The sequence below is a fragment of the Typopeltis vanoorti genome, chromosome 26 (assembly GCF_054136105.1).
Source record: "Typopeltis vanoorti isolate ZY-2024b chromosome 26, IOZ_Tvanoo_1.0, whole genome shotgun sequence".
Classification (NCBI taxonomy): domain Eukaryota; kingdom Metazoa; phylum Arthropoda; class Arachnida; order Uropygi; family Thelyphonidae; genus Typopeltis; species Typopeltis vanoorti.
In genome coordinates this window covers 269,093-291,107 of record NC_143574.1, presented here as the reverse complement: position 1 = coordinate 291,107, position 22,015 = coordinate 269,093, and the positions used below count along the sequence as shown (strand labels likewise).

The 22,015-nt window shown below is 33.9% G+C and overlaps 1 protein-coding gene across 5 annotated transcripts in view; it reads left to right on the top strand.

Annotated features, from left to right (window-relative positions):
- LOC150092256 (myb-related protein B-like) overlaps nucleotides 1-22,015 on the top strand; it is a 248,286-nt gene that overhangs the window by 146,495 nt on the left and 79,776 nt on the right. For all 5 annotated transcript variants that reach the window (XM_090414888.1, XM_090414885.1, XM_090414886.1 and 2 more), the window contains 3 exons: nucleotides 5,223-5,368; nucleotides 13,951-14,087; nucleotides 21,557-21,940. In XM_090414888.1, the coding sequence (XP_090271014.1) occupies nucleotides 5,223-5,368; nucleotides 13,951-14,087; nucleotides 21,557-21,940 (667 nt within the window). The remainder of the gene's footprint in view (nucleotides 1-5,222; nucleotides 5,369-13,950; nucleotides 14,088-21,556; nucleotides 21,941-22,015) is intronic.

Sequence of the window (22,015 nt, the reverse complement as noted above, 5' to 3'; positions counted from 1 at the left end):
AGAAAGATTTTGGGATCGATTGGAGAATAATTTCTGTAATCTGTTCCATGAAGTGAAACTTGTGAAGCAGTAGATTTTTGGTAGCTTTGGCAGCATTTTTGCAAGTCTGATAACTCTCGAAGAGTATCACATATTAAACCCAAGTCTGTTATAAAGTTTATAGTAATTTTGTAGTAATTTTTTTTTTCTTGTGTAGTTCTTCATATATGCATCTTTCTTTTTTGGTTCTGGAAACTTGACACTATCCATTATGTGCTTAAAATTCTTTCAATTTTTAATAATTGAATGTTAAGTGAATTTGCACACACTTTCAATTTTGTGGCATTTTTTGTATGCTGTATATGACAAAATTTTGTCAATAAATGCTGTAAATCTATCGATTCCCACAGTGGAATTCAGAGTATCATTAACTGATGATTCTCATCGGTGATTAGTGAAGTGCCACACAGTTAATGAAGGGGATTGTTCTTTCATTAGTTTAGTAATCCTGCTTTTACAACCCATCACTTGTGATACAAACTAAGTGAGATTTTAAATAGTTTTCAGTCATACTGTATGACTGAAGACAATCCAACAGAGAATCAAATGTGTCTCATTTGCAATAACATTTTGGAGTTTGATCAAGTTCAAAATCAAATTTACAGCTGAGCTCATTCCACTGTTTACTATACAAGTTTGAATATATAGGATTAAGTTTGACTTGTTACTCAGCATGGTTGAGCCATCATCAATGACATTTTACTTTTTGACATAATGATTTTGTTAGCCGATTTTTTTTCTCATCATTGATGTGGTATAAATTGTTAATGTGCATACATCAATTGAATGGGATTGATATCATGGGTCATATTCTTCATTCAATTAATGATTGTATTAACATCTTGAATGTTAGTGACAAAATAAGAAAAAAAAAACATGGTTAATAAAATTGTGATATCAACGAGTAAAATTAAAATTTCATTAATGATCCTGATGAGTCAGAAATACCCAAAATGTTGAAAAAGACTGATTTTCTTTGATCACTCTATACGTGGTACAAAATTTTTTTGCTGTTATTAATTTTTCATGAAATAAACTTCTTAAACACAGACTTTCAAGGGTTCATTCTCAGCTTCTGCAAGTAGTGTTATGTCTCACTGTTTATGTATGATTGAAAATTTTCTTTCTTTAAGACAGTATCTATTGCTGTCTACTTTTTCCAAAATAAGTAGTTTCATTGTTCTTCCAGGGGAAAAGAATATAGACATGAGAAGTTTTAAGGAATCCATTTGTTTAATATTGCATATCCAGATCTCTTATTTTAATAATTTAGCTAGTTATTTATACTTTCCACAAAGATTATTTTTTTATTTATTTATTTTTATCAGCAGTCCAGCAGGTTGACCAGACATTTGTGCCAGTCATTCCTTGCTGTGCTGTTTGGATGCAGTATTATAAGGAACAAAACATCAGCTATTTTCAAAGGATTTTAACCTGCAAACAGAATAATGGTACATTTAATATCAAAAGCCTAAATGAAACTAGCAAATAATTACATCAGTCTCTCTTTGAACTTATTAAGATATCATTTAACTATTATATTTTGAATACCTTGACTGAAATCTAAAACAAAATGCAAGAAAAGGTGATGCAAAGTAGTTATCAATTATTTTAAACCAACATATTCACAAAATAGACAAAGTACATAGTGCACAGAAGGCTTGATTATAATGCCTCTAGTGGCTGCTGACTGAAGTATAGTAGCAAACAAATTAATCTGAACAAGCCAAATTTTCATCAAATTAAAACTGAAAACTTGACGACAATTTGACTTGTTCAGATTAATTTGTTTGTTACTGTACTTCAGTCACTAGCCCCTGTTCACAATAATTTTGATTTTGATTTACTAGTTTTGGTTTTCATTCACTATATTGGTTGAGTGCTGTGTGTTTTAACCTGCTCTATGATCTTTATGAATAGTTGCATGTTTTTAATAGTGTAAAAAAGTCGACATTCACAGTGTAGCTATAAAATTCATTTTGTGTAGCTATAAAATTGATACATCTCCAAGAAAGCATTCAGAAATATGTACTCTTTCTCAGCACACATCCATGACTCAGAGACAAATTGCCAATGAATGTGATGTAGTAATTTGGGTATTGTTAATGTGATTTTAAAGAGGTTTAGAGAGACATGTACCTTTTCTTCTGACAGAAGAAAAGGTACCTGTCACACTTACTCAAGATTGTTTATTAGTTAGGAAAAGCAAAATGAATCCAAGATTGTCTGCTGTAGACTTAAATAGAAATTAGTGGAATTAATGTTTCTGACATGACAGACCGTTGAAGATTTTTGGAAGCAGGGAGGGCTGTCCACGGACCAAAAAGAAACAACTGTTGACGAAGGCTATGAAAGCAGAAAGGAAGACTCTTTTTCTGCCTTTGGAAAGCTGAAGGTAGAAAAAGAGGTTTCAGTGAACAGAAGTGTACAAAGATTGGACTGCTGAGAAGTGGAAGAAGGTTTTATTCTCAGATGAGAGCCATTTCCTTGTCCTAGGAGGGCGAGTACAGTATGTTCACAAATCAGCAACTGAGAAGACTTCTCCCCTCTACCTTCACCAAGCTCCTAAACATCCAGCTAAAAAGATTCTCTGGTGTTGTATTACACATGATGGTTCAGGATCACTTGTGCCCATTGATGGTGTGATGAAAGGTGACAATTCATAAAAATATTGGAGAAAAGGGTGGTCCTACAGAATCATAAAGACAAAGAACTCATTTTCCAGTAGGATCTTGCTCCATGCCACACTTCAACAAAAGTGAAAGAGTGAAAAATGAGAACATCCAATTGCTTCAGTGGCCAGGTAACTTTCCTGACATTAATCCAGTAGAAAATTTGTGGGCCATAGTGAAAAAAAGAGACTTGGAAAATTAAATTGTGATACAAAGGATAACTTAATACAGGCCATTATTATTATTATTATTATCCAGGCCTCCATGGCATCAAAAGACTCATTGTGGGAGGTCCTTCCTAAGAACCACAAAGTCTATCAAGACTCATCGAGGGGAGGTCCCCCCTAAGAAACACAAAGTATATCATACCACTTCTTAAACTCATTGACCATTCTCGCTCTCACCACTCCATCAGGCAATGCATTCCATGTTTCAACCACTCGCCATGCAAAGAAATCACTCCTCACCCTCTTGCTTAGATGGCCTCTTGTCATCACTCCTTCCTGCTGCTCAACCAAGCGAAATAACTCCCCAGTGTCAACCCTGTAACCACCTTTCAATAGTTTAAAAGTCTCAATCATATCACTTCTCCTTCTATCCACCAAACTCTGCAGTCCACACTCCCTCAGCCGATCCTCATAACTAACATTGTACAGTCTTGAAACCATCTTTGTTATCTGCCTCTGTATCCTTTCCACAGTTAATTTATCCCCTTCAAATCCTGGGGACCAGATCTGAGAACAATAGTCTAAGTGTGGTCTGATCAGAGTCTTATACAGTGGAATGATAACCCTTTTATCTCATTGTCCTTCTCATTATTGCAGCAATCCTCTGTGTTACCTTCACTACCTTTGCAATATGTCCCCTAAATTTCAGGTTTCTATCAATCATCAACCCCAGATCTCTTTTCTCCCCTACTTCCTCCAGTTTAACTCCTCTCATAGAGTATGCAGTGTTCCATCGATGTATCCCAAACCTCAAGACCTTATATTTTGCTTCATTAAACTGACACCCCCCATTCATTTGCCCATCTATCTAGTTTATTCAAATCCTCTTGTAGGGCTACCACATCTGCACTATTACTAATAATCCTTCCCAGCTTCGCATCATCTGCAAACAACTGAATATCCCCTTGCAATCCACTGACAATGTCACTGATATAAAGGTTAACAATATAGGTCCCAATACTGAGTCCTGTGGGACCCCCACTTGTAACCCTCTGCCTCCTTGAAACTGCTCCACCATACACAACTCTCTGATACCTATTGGACAGCCGATCCTGAATCTAGTTGACAAATCTGACATCCAAACCCATGTGCTGCAACTTAAATATCAGCTTATCATGTGGCACCCTGTCAAATGCCTTTGCTAAGTCTAAGAAAATGGCAGTATATGCCTCTCCCTCATCTAATGCTCTTGTAACTTTATTATAAAAGGCTAGCATATTGCTAAAACAAGAGTGCCCCTTCACAAATCCATGTTGACTCTCACAGATAACATTACCTCATCTGTCCAATGTTGTATACGGTCTCTCACTACTTTCTCCAAGATCTTAACAACTACTGATGACACACAAACTGGCCTATAATTAGACACTTTCAGTCTGCTACCGCCCTTATGCAATGGCACTATCCTACCTTCCTTTCATTCCATGGGCACCTTTCCCGCAGCCCAACTTTCATTGAAAAGCCAGGTCAAAGGCACACTCAGTTCCCTAGCACATTCTCTCAAAACTCTTGGTGAAATACCATCCAGTCCCATAGCTTTATTGACATCCAGAGTACTCAGTATTTAATCACACTCTCCTCCTGTACCTCTAAACCTCGAACCTGCCCTTTCCCCTCTAGTATTAAAACTGACTCCTCCAGGATGATATACATCAATAAATTGTTCATTGAACAATTCCACTATGTTCTTTGCATCAGTCACTCTATTATAAAAGTATGGGTGTGAGATGCAGAAATAAGAAAAATGTGTTCTACGTTGATAAGCAAATTAATGAACTTATTAGAAACAGAGGAGTATATATAAATTATTAAATAAAGTTGGAGTTTAATTTTTGTACTTATTTTCTTGTGAAATTAAATTTTTCTTTAAAATGTGAGTGTTTGGATTAATTTGTTTGCTACTGTTGGTGGCTTTGAAAATTTGTAATTCAGTTATTTGATTCATTCAGTTGATTGAAGTTAGGATGTCATAAATTATAACTCATTTCTGTATTCTGATGAAATTTTGAAGCCTTCACAAAATCTGTGAAAGCTTCAAAACAAATTCATATGTACATTGTTCTGACTTTCTTTTACTTGGTGCAAAGTTTTTTTGTTGATGTAATAAACACTTTAATTGCTATATATGAATACTGTCAGAATTAAAATCACTGAAAGTTACCATATAAAGTATAAATCTATTTAAGGAAAGAAGTGCATTGATGTGAGTCAGACTTTGTTATATTCTCAAAGTGATAATTTTCTCTGATTCTGTATTTTTCATTTTCGATTATATTCATTACAGAGATATTGATGTTGATGGGTTACCAGATGTTGGTGGAAGTGACTCATTTTGTGATCTCTCTATTTTGGATCTTGTTAGTGGTACTGATATCACACCTAGTGTTACTCCGGTGAAATTTACCAGCCTTCAGAAGAAGACAGCAATAGGCAAGTTCTAGAGCCATATTAATCTAGCAGAAATAATCAGTATGCAGTAAATTATTTTCTTTGGTTTCTCCAGTGTTAATTATAAAATTTTTCTTTTTATGAAACAATAAATCATAATTCATATATAATTCAAATGCAAGAGGTTGCTGAACATATAGCATGTCAGTGTCTGGGCAGGAGGAAATCTGAAAATCATTTGATGTAGGAATTAGATAACGCACTGCTTAATGATTTTTGGAGTGAGTAATTAAATCAGGAACTTAGTGAAAATTTTGATAGAGGTATTTTGTGCTAGACATTGATTATGGAGAAAGTAATAGTAATAGTTATGGACACTACTCCAGTAAGTATAACTGAAGTAGTGTCCATAAATACTGTAAGGCATTGTTTGCATTCCCCCACACTCATTCACACCTTTCTTCCTTGCATTCCTTTGAATAAACAAATGTTCTAACATTGTAAGTTTAACTTTACTTCTCATAAACTTTTTACAGGAAAAAAATAAATAATACATATTTAAATTTTAAATTGGAATTCCTCTTAGTGTGATGTCTGTCATTTACATGGTACACATTATAGCAATATTGTTGTTGCATTGCACTAGTGATAAACACAATATCATCACATGATTTGAACAAGCTAAAAAAAATAACTCATGTTAATATAGTATTAATATGAAGAAAGTCTCTAAAAGAAAACTTTGTCAATATAAAGTGTTAGCAGAAGTTTTAAGGGTTTTTTTTTCCCCACCCAGGAAAGGTTATTAGTTTTATATCAATTTTATATATTTTTAAGAACTCCTCACCTAGAGACCAAACACGGAACTTTTTCAAGCCATTTCAGGCCTCCAACAAATGGGGCAGTGGTCTCACACCAGGTGATGAAATTCATCTCCTACCTGAAGACAATCACAAACATCTATGTCCACAGCGGGTTTCGAACCCGCGACCTGTTGGTTGGAGAACAGGTACACTAACCACTCAGCCAACCAGGCTGGCAAAATCAGATCACTGCAGTATCTTGATCTCTGCAGTTATAATATTGTGTGCTAATTTTTTATAGTGTGTATGTGTGTGTGTGTGTGTGTTCTTTAGCATGCCACTTGGTAAAGCACTGAGCTTAATTAAATTCTTTATTTTGTGTATTAGATTTGTGTGTTAGATTTGCCAAGTTTATGTAAAGGCATTTGATTATTTTTAATGTATTTATGGTATTAATTTTTAACATGAACATGAATTTTTTATCTGCTCAGTTAGTTAATCTGATTCTATATTAAATAATTCATTAGAATGAAATAAGTTAATTATAGTGCCTCCATATCCTGGTACACAGTTTGGCTACTCTTTGACAAACATTTTGCCATATTCTTGCTTCATTGCATTGATATTGATCATATTATTACATTGCTGAAAGCTTAGCATTCATTACAATTAAAATAATTATTTTTATATTCACAATGGTACTTAATTCCATACAACTGATTATATAAATAGCCTCTGTTTTTATCTCAGGAAGTTGTTATCCTCTTAGTTTTTCCTCATTTCTTCCAAATAAGAATCCACTCCACCTGATTATGTTTTCAATAATCCTTAGCAGCAAGAAATTTCTTTTTGGAATAATAATAATAATCTTCTGACATGTTTATAACATGGGGTGCTTAAGGGTCAGGGCTGTATAACTGGGAGGAGACCTCCACATAGCCTTTTAAGGGATGTGGAGAACTGACTGGGCTTCTTACCTGATGGCGAATCCTCACCTTCTCGTGGTGCACCCTGTTAGGTATCTGTTTGGATGCTGATGAATGAGGATGGACTGGCAATTTGGGATTTAGCCAACCAAATTGTATTCTGATTGGCTCAAACTACAACATAAAATAATGATACATCATGACAGAATTTCATGCCGGCTGGGACATTGCATGGTTAAATAAGGCCCCCGTTGTTTTCGTCAGGGAATCAAGGTACACAGTGAAAAATCAGCTATTGGAACAAAACCCAGAACATGTTCCAACTCATCAACAAAGTTCAAGATTGGTACTGTCAACATAAGAAACATCACTGGAAAGGAAATGGAACTAACAGAAGAATTGGAAAGTACCAGATAGGCATAATAGGCATGACGGAAAGAAAGAAGACAAAAACACCTGATATCTTTCTAAGCGACAGATACAAAATATTGTATTCAGGCAATAACAATCTGGGAAAGGAGGGAGTAGCTATAGTATTCAACACTGAATATGAGGATAATCTTTTTGAATGGTAGGCAATATCAAGTAGAATGATGTGGACAAATATCAGAATTGGAAACTGGACAATGAGACTTATTTGTGCCTATGGCCACACAGAAGATTCTACTAAGGTAGAAGTGGAGGAATTGTTTGAGGGTATAGAGAAAGTAACTGACATAATGAAAAGTTGGTCCTTGTTGGAGATCTAAATAGCAGAATAGGAAATTTTTATTTATTTTGTTCGTGTGGGGTCCCCCCCATTCCTTTACCACCCCTTAGGACTGGTTGAGCCCTCCTAATGAGGGATTAAGTACTATATCCTATGATATAGTATTATTGAATTAATATTGAAATAGGAAGTGATCACTATTTAGTATTGAGCAGGATGAAATTGAATTTCATATTGAAAAGAAGAGTATGTAAGAAAGTTTTAAAATGATTCAAGGTTGAGTAGCTTTCAGAGGTGTATTGTAAACTCAAGTACATAAACATCATTGAAAAAATGAAAGAATTTGAAAACAAGAACTGAACTTGGAGATTCAGTGGTAAATCCTGAAGAAAACATTGACTGATTCAGCCAAAGAGGCATGTGGTGAGATGTTTGCAAGGATAGAAAAATCAAAACTCCACAGTCGCTCCAGGAAGTTAAAGAGGCAGTGAAAAAAAAGAAGAAGGAAAGCTTATCAAAAGTTCCTGATGAATAAGTCAGCTTGTGCTCTTAGAGAATACAGAGCAAAATGTAAGAAAGCAAAGCACTGTAAAACTAGCTAAACAAAAGTAATGGGAAGACTTTGGTAAGAACATAGAAAATAAATATCAGGAAGATGGCAAAATATTCTGGAGGCTATTGAAAAAGCTTAGAAATGGAGAAAAAAGTATGTAAAAGGAATTAGAACTATACTAATATAAGAACTAATGATAAAGATATTCTAGATATCTCGAGTAATTACTTTGAAAGAATGCTAAATGAAACAAACAGTGTCAACACGGTGATAGAAAACTCTCAACAGGAATGCAGTCAGGAATACATATCCATACTTGAAGTAGAAAATGTCATCAAAAACCTGAAATGCAGAATGGCAGCTGGAATAGATGAAATTCAGCTAGAAATGCTGAAATATGGAGGTATAAAAGTTTTATAGTTAGCTACATTGCATAATTAAGAAGGCCTGGGTCGAATTCCAGATAATTGGAGCAGAGATCTAAAAGTGTCCATCTATAAAATGGAAAATAAAATTGAATGTCAGAATTACAGAGGTATTTCCTTACTGAATGTTCCCCTGGAAAGATTTATTCAAGTATACTTGAGAAATGACTAAGAACAATTGTGGAAGGGAAGTTTGGTGAAGAACAAGCTGGATTCAGGCCAAATAGAGGTTGTCATGATTAGATTGTCCGCAGAAGGCATATGACAAGTGCCAAGAGGAAAGCTCTTCAAAACGCTACACTTATATGGTGTAAATGGGACATTATACTGAGCAATATATAGTCTCTATTTAAATTGTAAGTCAGCAGTAAGAATTGAAAAAGTTACAAGAAGATGGTTTGACGTTTTAATTAGATGTGTGATGACAAGAGTGCACATTATCTCCACTGTTATTCATTATATATATATGGATCACATTATGAAGGAAAGTGGTATTAAATTCGATATCAAAATTGGTTATGGGTAATGTTAATCTTAGCTCTTTACTTTATGCAGATGATGTTATACTTCTGAATAAATCCAGCGCAAACCTGCAAGATTCCCTGATTAAATATTGAATAATTGTTTGTAATAAATTTGGCATGAAAATCTGCAATAAAAAGATGAAGACAATGAAAATAGGCACAAATATTAAAAACCTGTATCCTGTATTCAAGTGTATCCTGAATGGTGAATCTATAAGAACAAGTAGAACATTTCAGTTATTTAGGCACAATTTTTAGTGAAGATGGCAAATTAAATATGGAAATAGACAATAGAATTAGTAAAACTGGTATGGTAGGAAGTCAGCTGAATAAATTTATATGGAATAAGAAAGAAATTAGTCAAAACACTAAATTAGCTGTATATAAGACCGTGTTCAAATCAATTTAACTTATGGATCTGAGAACTGGGTTAGAAATAAAACTTGATCAAAGATTGGGGACTTGTATTATGAGAGCTCTGAGAAAGATTAGTGGACTGAACAAATGGTATCAATGGCAGCATCATAATAAAAATGATGATAGTAGAATGCACTTACTGTGATTGTGGATAATATTATCAATTGGCTGTTGTTATCAAAATTAGTCAGTCCTAAAATACGCTATTTAAAATGAATTAAAAATCCATTTCTTATAATCAAAATTCTTAAATGTTTACTTTTTGCATCTAAGAATTAAGAACTTTAAGGGTTAATCAGGAGAAAATTTGACCAAGAACATTTGTCGAAATCTGAGTTTTGTGTTAATTTTTTTTAAATCTTATTCTTCTATAAATCTTAATTCTTCCATGCAAATGCAAGTGGGTATAAATACAGTCAAATTGTGATTTTTTGAGAGTTTTCGTGCTCTCTTTCAGTAATTGAATTTGTCTTTTAATTGCTCGTTAAAACAGCCCTTAGCATTATGGCAGAAGCAAGTAAAAAATGTAGATTTATATTTTCAAGAAAAGCAAAGAATTTTGGAGTGCTATGATAAGCTGACCAAAATGAGTCAGCGTGGTGCAGCTGTACATTTAAAAATTTCACAACTTGTGTAAAATCTTAAAAAACAGATCAAACATTGAAACTTCAGCTCTTACTAATGAGAACATGGATCAGAAGAGAGCCTGATATGGTAAGGATACTCAAGTTGAATTAGCATTAAAATTTTGTTTAGATTACTAAACAAATCCAGCTAAATCTGGATACGATTCTGTAACACCCATTGAATAACATGGATAAGAAGTGCAATTTGGTGGCACTATTTCATCCACCTCGGCTGACAGGGAGATTAATGGGCCTTTGATGCATCAAAAAGCAGAACTTGCAAAAACAATGGGCAAAGAAAATTTCACTGCAACTGATGGATGGGTTTAACAGGTGGAAAAAGCGAGAGAATATTGTGTACAAGCATATTCATGGGGAAGAAAAAAGTGCTGATGTCATCAGCTGATGCGTGGATTAAGACTGAGTGGCCAAAAATTATTGCTGAATATTCTCCTGAGGATATTTACAATGCAGACAAAACAGGACTCTATTTTTGTGCAATGCCTGAGCATACTTATTTGTTTAAAAACGAAAGTACTGAAGGATTTAAATCTTCAAAACAGTGACAGTTTTTTATGTGCTAATATGGAAGGTGAGAAACGAGAGCTCCTAGTGATTGGAAAAAGTAAAAATCCTCAGTGTTTTAAATGTGTTAAGAGTTTGCCTGTTGTAGTGCAAATGCTTGGATGACTAATGCCATTTTCAACAATTGGTTAGTTAAGCGGGATCTTAAATTAAAGCGAAAAATTTTGTTGTTAGTAGACAACGCACGCACGCACACACACAAAAGCAATTTATTGTTAAAGAACATCAAAGTAATCTTCTTGCCTTCAAACACTACATTGTTAATTCAACCATCTGACCAAGGAATCATATGAGCTTTCAAAGCTTATTATTACAGGGAAGTTCGTGTGAGAGTTATAGCTGAACTTGAAAGACTAATCTGATGCAAGTGCAATTGCAAAAAAGGTTTCCCTTCTTGATGCATTGCATTTGGTAGCAATGTCATGGAAGCATGTTTCAGAGAAGACTATTGAAAACTGCTTCCAAAAAGGTGGGTTTTTTTAAAACAAAGTCTGAAATTCCTTCTTCGGTAGAATTTAAATATCTTATAAAAGAAATTTTTGATGAAATCCCAGATGATATGTCAAAAGAATTTGGCAATTGGTTGGATATTGATAACAACATTGAAGTGGTAGCTACAGTGACAGCGTTGGAAATATGTCAAACTTCTTCCGATGAGTACTTTAAACTAGTAGAAGAAATTGAACCTAATACAAGTGTAGAAGAACAAATTTTAGAAGCTTCCTGATACAAGAAGCTCTATAAATACTTCGTCGTGGTGTGTAACATAGAGCAACTTCAAAAGGCATTATGAGTATGAGCAATTTATTCATGAACTACTATATTCAAACACACAACAGCACTAGATAAATTTTTAAAATAAATTTTATGTTGTTGCTTATTTATTTATCATGTGAGATTAGTAGAGCTAATCTTATGTGATATGGTCATTTAAGCAGATTGGGAGAAGAATGATTAGCAAAAAACAAGTGTTCTTTGCCAGGTTGGCAGGAAAAAGACACAGAGACAGACCCTGATGTAGATGGCTTGATATAGTAAAAAGTGCCTTAACAGACAGAAATATAAGATCTTTATATTTCTGTTAATATAAGGATTGTTTGAATTAACTACAAACAATCCATTTACCTTATTTTTCTGTTGATAAAAAGTAATTTTGCATGTAGAAGATATCTTTTCGCTGTTCCTCATCAAATAATTTCTGATCATGTTGTCCAGTGTGATGAACCGTCTCTGATTTCCATGGTTTGAAAGAAGACATGATTAATACTTGGCAAAAATCCTTTTAGAATTAAAGTCAACTCTTAAAGTCAATTAAACATTTAAATAACAATTAAAGCCTACATGTTGGTGAATTCTCATTATAGCAACTGCTTTATAGTGAACTTTTTCATTATAATTAAAAATAAAACTCAGTAATTCTGTAATAACTTTATATATCAAATTGGTTCCTACATTTGCTATAGTAAGAGTTCACTGAGTTTTAAGGTTTAGCACCAGTATTAACTATAGTATTAATTTTATCAGGAAAAAAAAAAGTAGTTATTAAAAGCTTAGTGGTTTATGGCAAAAAGAGTAATGTTTCATTTAAAGTAATGATTTGATTGCAATATAAATCACACATTTGATATACCTTACCACATTTATAGATATGGCATCATATCTAACTAGTCTCATTTGGAACAGGTGCAATGGCAGTTAAAATACTATGATCACACTATATACAAATACAAATATTTAAAAAAAAAATTAACTGAACCAACAGGTTTTATACTTCATAATCCATAAGGTTACTCACTGAAAATGTGTACCCAAGTATATGTGACATTTAATTATCATTCCACAGGGCTTCAAAGAACTAAACGAAATTAATTGCCAATATTTTACAAATTTCATGTTTCAACATACTAATGCAGTAACATAACATAATTACAATGCCTGAAATTTCCAGTAAGGACCCACTCAATAAATGAGTTATGGTTTTTCTACACTTGATGTTCTTATTTATATTAATAGTGGAACATAATAGCAGTGCATATAATGTAATGTAACATGGGGAGGAGGAGGAAATGAAGGAATTAGAAAAGTGTGCATTCAGTTTGAGGGAATATACATAAATTTAATAATTTTAGCCAAATATAGTTACTGGCAACTTCAGGCTGTTACTGGCAACTTCAGGCATTGCTGTTATGTTCGCTATTATAAATGAAGGTATCAAAAAGTATATGAAAGAACCTGTAATTTTTTTTTTTTTTCAAATGCAAGCAATATGCACTTACATTAAAATTTTAAAATCAAATTATGTTAATAATAGGCTGAGAAAAATTCAAATTTCTGTGTTTTAACAGCCAGAAATACCTAAACATTGCACTATCTGGTGAACTTTCACAAAAACAAAACTTAATTGGATTTGAAGAAAAATGACTGAGTTAGCTAAGTAGTCAGGCTGCATGTTTAAGATGTTATTTATTATTTGGTTATGGTGTTGCCTATTCAAGTATGTCCATTATTCTAGAGCACTGCTTCCTAAACTTATGGATGTAAAGCCCCCCCCCCCCCCCTTTGAAAAATTAAAATATTTCATCACCCCCATCGAAAAAAATCCCGTAATACAGACATATATTATTATAATATTTATTGTATTTATATTCAATACAAAACATACACAGTGAATATTGCAAAAATCAAATGCAAATATTACATTTTTAGCATCTTACATACACATTTGACATGGCACACTTAGTCTTAAAACATTTAAAATTTGTTTTCATTATTTCACGGTCCCCTTCAACAAAACTAACGACCCCCCCCATTTGGGAAGCACTGATCTAAAGCACACCTGGATAAGACATCAATCAGTCTCCTGTTGAGCTTGAGCCACCAACACATTGGTTTACAATCACACAAATAAGTACCAGTTGATTAGGCTGTTTAGATCTTAATTGTCAGACTGCAGTAAAAAAAAGTTTTGTGCTTTTTTTTTTTTTTTTGAATTATTTAAATTAAAATGATTTGATTTATTTTAATAATCTAATTGATATGAATTTTCCTTTTTTTAGGATGCAAATTTGATGGAAATTCCATTCAAGCATTAAGACAAGAAGTCGGTTGTGGAGGGCTAATTTCAATTACTTCTCCTCTTGTCTCTAAACTGGCCACACCTCCTATTCTCCGAAGGGGTAAAAGAAGAAGATCTGTATCCTTATACTTTAAATGTTTACACTGTGCTTTCTTATATTTATCCTTCACCCCTTGTAAGTGGAAATCCAGAAAAGTGCTTGTTATGAAAAAAATATACCATGTGCAGATTGCTTTTTTTTGAAATAGAAAATTGTTTCTTAAAGCAAAAAATAAAATTTAAAAGTAGGACTTTTGAAAAAAAAAAACATGGTGATTATATGTATATTTTAGTGTCAGCTACATGCATTTTATTATTGACTACAGAATATGTCTCTGTAGAGTTTGTAGCATCTACACTTTGCAGTAAACAAGGTTTGATCCTTCTGTGATATGGATGTCTCTCATTGTCTTAATGTCAGATGATTTTTGTCACCTGGTATGAGACCACCACTTTGAAAAATATCGTGTTTGTTTTCTAGAGCAGTTCCTTATCCTACTACACCTTTGTTCTGTGCACATGTTCACTCTCTCTCTCTCTCTCTCTCTCTCTCTCTCTCACACACACACACACACACACACACACACACACACACACACACACACACACACACACACACACACACACACACACACACACACACACACACTCCAACTTTTCATGGGTGGAATTAGCACATAAATATATGCCAATTGGTACTTAACAAAATGATAAATAAACACATCTATTTTATTATGCAAAAGTGAATTGTTAAAAATGTTACAGGATTGACTGTTTTAGAGCTTTTTAAAATAAAAAAAGAAATTGATGTATTTCTTCTGAACTTGATGAATTTCTCTGTAGCATGACAGGGCATTCCTGAGTGTGGCTGAGATCTGTGATCTCTGTTCAAAACTTGGATCATCACTTTCCAAATTTCTTAGACTAAACTTAATTTGCTTCAAAAGCATCTAAGTCTTTGTAATATAAACTTAGGGATAGGATTAAATTCTTCATACTGTATTTAGTATTCTCAAATTCAGTTTTCTTTTTTCATGATATTTATTTCAAATTATTTACAGTGGAGCACATAATTTTAAAAATTAAAATGATAATAAATGAAGAGCAAAGCAAATTATAACTACAATTGCAGGCTGTAGTCTAATTCCCCTCTACAGACAGTGATCTGTGCTTTTGATTTGACTTTTGCTTATGATTGACTCATAGCAAATTAAAATTTTTTGTTTTTTGTTTTTATTGCAAATATATATATATATATATATATATATATATATATTTTCAGAATTCTTTTTTACTCGGTTGGAATATTATTAAAAAAAAAAAAGGAAGTTGAATGAGTGCAAGAGAGAAAAATAGAACAGCTGCCATGTTCATGAAAACAAAAAAAGAGACAATGTTCCAGAGTAGGGAGTTGGAAGTTTTAAGAGAATCTCTGAAGCCAAAAAGGTAGATAAGAGTGTCATGAGGGAAACAAATAGTTATCCTAAAATTAACAGATGAATTTCTGTTAATTTTAGGATAACTCATACTTGTTTTTCCTCTAAAACAAAAAAATAACTTTTGTATAATCTTTCTCAAAAAAAGAACGTATTTCTTTCATATCTTATAACAGTCATTAAAGTTTATTGAGAAATATATATATCTATATATATATATATACACACATACAATATTTTGTGATGTAAAACTTAGTTATTGGATAAAAAAATAAACCACATTGATTCAATTATTAGAAATCGTTTATACTAGTTAAAAGTTTTATTCTTGGTTGTTTTATAGTGTGTTTCTACTTTCCTTTTAGGAACCAGTTATTTCAAAGAGAAATAGTTGGTTAATACTAAATCACAGAATTTTGTGAGAATATACAAACTTATAACACAGTTTATTCAGTTGTCAATAATGGCCATAAAATATAAATTTCTTAACTCATACCTGTTTTTACTCTAAAACAAAAAAATAACTTTTGTATAATCTTTCTCAAAAAAAGAACATATTTCTTTCATATCTTTAGAGTATGAAGATAATTTTAAAGTTCCCAATTTCCTTGTGGAAGCTTCATCATTATCCTTAAATACAAAAAAAAAAAGTTCATTTCTTACGGGTTTACAGCAATTAGCCGGAATACGCTTTCTACATACTATATCAAAAAAAAACAAAAAAAAACTGTCCTTTGCTTCAGGAGAATCTATATAATCACTTTTTATCTGTCACAACTTTACTTCATATAAAGGAAATTCATCTGTTAATTTTAGGATAACTATTTGTTTCCCTTATGACACTCTTATCTACCTTTTTGGCTTCAGAGATTCCCTTAAAACTTCCAACTCCCTACTCTGGAACATTGTCTCTTTTTCTGTTTTCATGAACATGGCAGCTGTTCTATTTTTCTCTCTTGCACTCATTCAACTTCCTTTTTGAAAGTACGATGTTCGTGCAAGTGCACTACTCCGACATGGTAATCAACATGGTGGTGATGTGAAGTGCACTTGCAAACAAGTCAGCATTTCTTCCATGCTGTGAAAACGTAGTTGGAAAGTTCAATAACTTCTTCTCTCAAGTTTATGTTCCAGAAATAAAAAAAAAACACTGTACTAGTGGCAAGTCCTTTTTTACAAATAAAAATATCATATCAAATCATTTTCAATGGGCCAAGTGACAAAGCATTCTTATATTTTTTATATTAACATTTCTATTTATTACAAGAAATAATGCATTTTTCTACTATACATTTTTTTTTTGAAAATGTTTAACTACATGATAAATAATAAAAACCACAAAAGTTATCCTTTCATTTTTATTTAATTATTTTATCAAATTCGGCTGTGCTAAAAAATTAATGTTAGATAATCAGATATCGCTAGATAGCAGATATCCTACAAGGTCATATGCTCATGTCTCAGTCACTCTTCATTGTACTGTAGAAGGATATGTATCCAAATTGCCTTGCTCCTATAGCCTGGCATTTCATACAGTGGGGAAGGGTCATAAATAAATATATATATATATATATATATATATATATATATGGAGAACCCATCTACAATAGGTTGGTCAACTTATAATATGCTAGTACTGTGAATGGTAAACATCCACGGGGGCAGCAATGGAAGGGATAAACAAAGAAGAGGAGAAATTTGTTCTATGGATTTGAAGTTGAACTGTGAGATGGTGTTGGTCTGCTGCACAAACTCAGTGACGTTAAATAAATAAATAAAGAATAATGAACAGCAAGTGCACCATTAGGTTGACTTCTACATATTTACTCTCATAGGTTAACATTTTCCTTTCCTCCCTTCTGACAATTTTTATTTATTTATTTATTTATTTTTATGAATGTATTTGCAACACACACACACACACACACACACACACACACACACACACACACACACACACACACACACACACACACACACACACACACACACACACACACACACAAAAAACAATACTGACATATGAATAGTGCCAAATTACATATAATCAATATGCAGTGCTTACTTTTATTCAACAGTTATCTGCCTTAATCCCTGGTTTATAGCAACACCCCACTAAATATCCTGTCTTGGCCACTTCTACCTCACAAAATATGCTTTCAAAACCATTTGTGTCACTGCCTTCCAAAGCCTCCACTCTTAGAGGACATAACTCATCACTTATCATAAGCAGTACTCCACCACCACGTTTTCGTTTCCTATCCTGTCGAAAAATGCTGTACCCTGCCACTTCAATTCCAGTTATTATATCATCCTCCGTCAACCGTCTCAGAGATCCTAATAATCTTTGGCCAGGTTGATGCTATCAGTGCCACCAATTCATCTCCTTTATTTCGGATACTCCTAGCATTAGTATAGAGCATAAAAATGTCACTGCTTCTATATCTGTCATTGCCACCCCCCCAGGCTCGATGTTACCTGATGTCATCCCCCAAGCACCCATTCCCACAAGAGGCCACCCCTGCTACCATCCGCCCTGGGAATTCTAGTTTCCCTGCATTGACACACTGACTCGTTCAGAAAACAGCCATCTTTCCAGATGCCTTTGTCCTTCCTCATTCAAATGCAAGCAGTCTCTAGCATACAGTTCCCTTCTGTCCTCAAATACCCTCCAAGCATTCACATTTTCCAATCCTCTATTCTCACACATTCTGGCTATTATGCGATTCAATATTGCTGCTCAGCTTGTCACTATCATACCTGGGCAACACACACACACACACACACACACACACACACACACACACACACACACACACACACACACACACACACACAAATTTTCTCTTTCTGCATTTTCTTTTGCACAACTTCAAGCAAGAATCCCAGATCTCTCACCGCCCGATTTACTCTGCCTCTCAAGTCATTCGTGCCCACCATCACAATCATTTCATCCATCCTTTCACCCACATTTGCCATAGCCATAGCCATAATTGCCATAGCCACATTTTCTATCATCCCTCCAGGCAAACACACCTCTGGCATCCCATCTTGCACACCAGAAATCATCGAGTCTCCATACATCACACCTCTAACCACTCTGTTCCTTGATTCCTCACCTGCACCTCTCGTTCTCTCTCTCTCCTCTAACCCTTTCTCTCTATGTTCCCCTACTTACCTGGTGTCCTTGCATCACTCTGTCCCTGGTTCCAGCACTCCCTCGCATTCTTCTCATTTCCTCTCTCTGACTGTTTCCATTCTCCCCTCCTCTATCATTCCCATAACTCTCTCTCTCACTCCCTCTCTTCTACTGTTTCCATTCTCTCCTCTTCTATCATTCCCATACGTCTCTCTCTCTCTCTCTCTCATTCCCTCTTCTCTACTGCTCCTATTCTCTCCTCTTCTAGCATTCCCATACCTCTCTCATTCCCACTCTCTTCTGCTGTTTCTATTCTCTTTTCTAGAAAATAGAAAATTCTTGTTTCTATTTTCTTTTCAGGCCAATCACCTTCCCTCTCTCCTATTTTCTAATTATCCCAACATATAACTACTCTGTCTAGCTTCAGTCAGTGACAGAGAGAGAGAGAAAGAATGAAATTTTACCGTTAATATTTTAGCCTAAGTCATTAATCAATATGTTAAGTAGTTTGGAGAGCACTTTCATTGCCCAAATGGGAAATCACCAGTCTGCTCTTTTGCGGCCTGAAGTGGCTGGACCGGTTTCCTTCCTTCTCATTATGTAATTCTCAATATTTATTCGATAAATATAAATTAGGAGGTTTTCATATGCAACAGACCCTTTTTCAAAATCCAAATAAATGACACCAATAAATCCAAATAAATCACAACTTTCCTTCAGCATTATTTGAATAGAAAACATAACTCTCAAAATACTTATTAATCTGCTACCACAGGTAGATTTTTCAGATTAGTTAGGATTTTCAAATTAATTTTTTTTATATCACTCCCACACACACACACACACACATGAGAGACTGCAAGTCCTATAAGCAAATAAATGTTGTGTGTGGATTAAAAAAGCTAACCAGCACTTACTTCTGAGAAGGCAGTCCTGTTTAATTTGTTTTTATAATCCTTACACCTTTTTTACATATAATCAATCTACAAAGCTTCTGTAGCTCAGTTGTTATAGACGAAGCCCTTTATTCGGAAAGGCCTGGGTTCGATTCCCATCAGTGACATGAGGAACCTTTATCTGGTCTCTTTCGATGAAAGTGAGTTAGCCGGTTTCATATGGAGGTAGCAGGTTTTTTTCACTGGAAACTTGGGTTTTTCGTCCTCCAGAACAGGCAAACTGGCCCCGTGAACACACGGGAGGCATAGGGCCAATCACCTTATCCTCAAGTTAAGGTTATGCAAAGTTCAAGAATAACCTCGACACTGTAAAAGATAGAAGAGGAAGGATTAAGTAAAGTAAAGTATTAACCTATAAAAAAGCTACAAGAGTTGATCTTTCCATTCCTAGCTAGCTGTAATTCAAATGTGGCTTAACAATTTAACAAACAATAGTTGGCACCTATATTTGTTATATGGTTGACTTGCTATAGCATACCAGTAGAGAGACTGCAGAAATAGGTTTTATAGTTGATAGTTACAGTGAATTTATTTTACCATGACATTGTGTCTGTAGAGGCTTTTTTGGGACCCTTCAGTACTTTTTTATAGTGAGTGAGCTTAGCTTATTATAGCAATGTTTGCTATAATGAAAGTGGACTGTATTTCACTGCACAACTGATTTATCAGGCTTGTATTTTTCCCATAACTTTTTTTTTTATAACATCTTGAGAATTTGGTTACTTGTTTAACCAATTCTAGATTTATTTCGAAATTATTTCTTGGACTAAATTTAAACATGAAATTATGTAATAATGTCATTTGCTTTGTTCATTCTGGATTAGTATCTTTTATTAAATGTCTCCAGTTAATATAGGATACTAATTCAAAATGAATAAAGTAAATGACATGGTTTGAAATTGCATCTTAATGCTTCCTAATCTCTTAGTTTTAATTTCCTTGTTAATATCAGATGGTCACTATCATATATGTTCAAGATCATTCATGTAGTTTTTCTTTAATTTCTCTGATGCCATTATTAAATCATGATCTTTCTTCACTTCTCTCCACTCAGTCTGCATGTTTGTGTTGCTTCAAATAACTATCATTAAGTTGCTCAAAAAATTTACTATCTATTGTATTAACAAATGTTTAATTTTATTAGTCATTATCATCTATATTATTATTATTATTACTCAACACCTCCAGAGAGTCCCAGACTCATCGTGGTCACTTGCTCTACAACTCTCTTACTCCACAACACTCAATCCTCTAACTACAGCAAACCGCATCATCTACACCAATGCCATCTACTGTCCACTACCTCCAATAGTATTTTCACAGACAATCAGAAGCATTCATGCCCATGACAAGATTCGAACCCACAGTCTTTTGGCTGGAGAGCAGACACGCTAACCACTCGGCCAACCAGGCCGACATATCCCTTATTTATAATTTCTTGCAGTTTGCTTTCTCACAGAATTACTGGCCATAATATTATCACTGCATTCTCCATTATGGTAATATACTCCCACCCTTAGCTGTGTAGCCTCTTATTAAGTACCACCCTGTCTCACTTCTTTTCTTTAATATAAATTTGTATAATCATTATCTCAGTCTAAACTTTTTTGATAATTAATAATATTTCCCCTGCCTTCTGCTCTTCTTTTATTTAATCAGTTTCTTCTGACAACATTATAATTCCTGTCATATCCTACAGCAGAGGTTTATCATAAAGATAGTTCACAGGCAAAGAATGACGTTATAACCAGTTTTTCATTTCCCTTAAAGGAAGGTTCTTCTCTATTTAACTGATTCCAGAAAACATCATGCAACACATACCTAGCTCAGAAATCTGTACACTGATGAAATTTTTTGAATCCTTCTCTTTTGCTAAAAATGATTGATATGCTATCTTCATATAAATAATGTTAAGGTGTTTTTATCTTTTTTTTTTTTTTTAGGAACTTAGTATAACAATAACAGAAAAAAAAATTACTTATAGTATCACATCTTCTCCTTAATTGTTTAAATTAGAAGTCATCTAATGTGTCAGTTCTTGACAGTTCTGAACAATTAGAGAATGATGTTTTTGGTAATAGTGATCCAATAGTCCATCCAGTTGCAGCTTCCAACCAGTTTAATATGGACAGTGATGTTTTATGTAATCAGCAAGGAACTAACAATTTAGTGGTATCTCAGGGTGAAATTAGGCCTATTGCAACGCAAGTTTATGTGTCACCAATTAGAAGAGAGGACCAAAATCAGAATATATCACAGATGGAAACCCTGTGTGTAAGATCTGAAACACCTGCAGGCATTACTTCAACTGGAAATTTGGACTTTAGTAGTTCTCTTTATTCCCTTACTCCTGTTAACAACAATACTCCAATCAAGCCACTCCCATTTTCACCTTCACAGGTAAGATATTTAAAAGATTTTGTTCCTTGATTCCTGCTACTTTTTCTTCAAACTTTAGGTTGTTTGTTTTAGGTT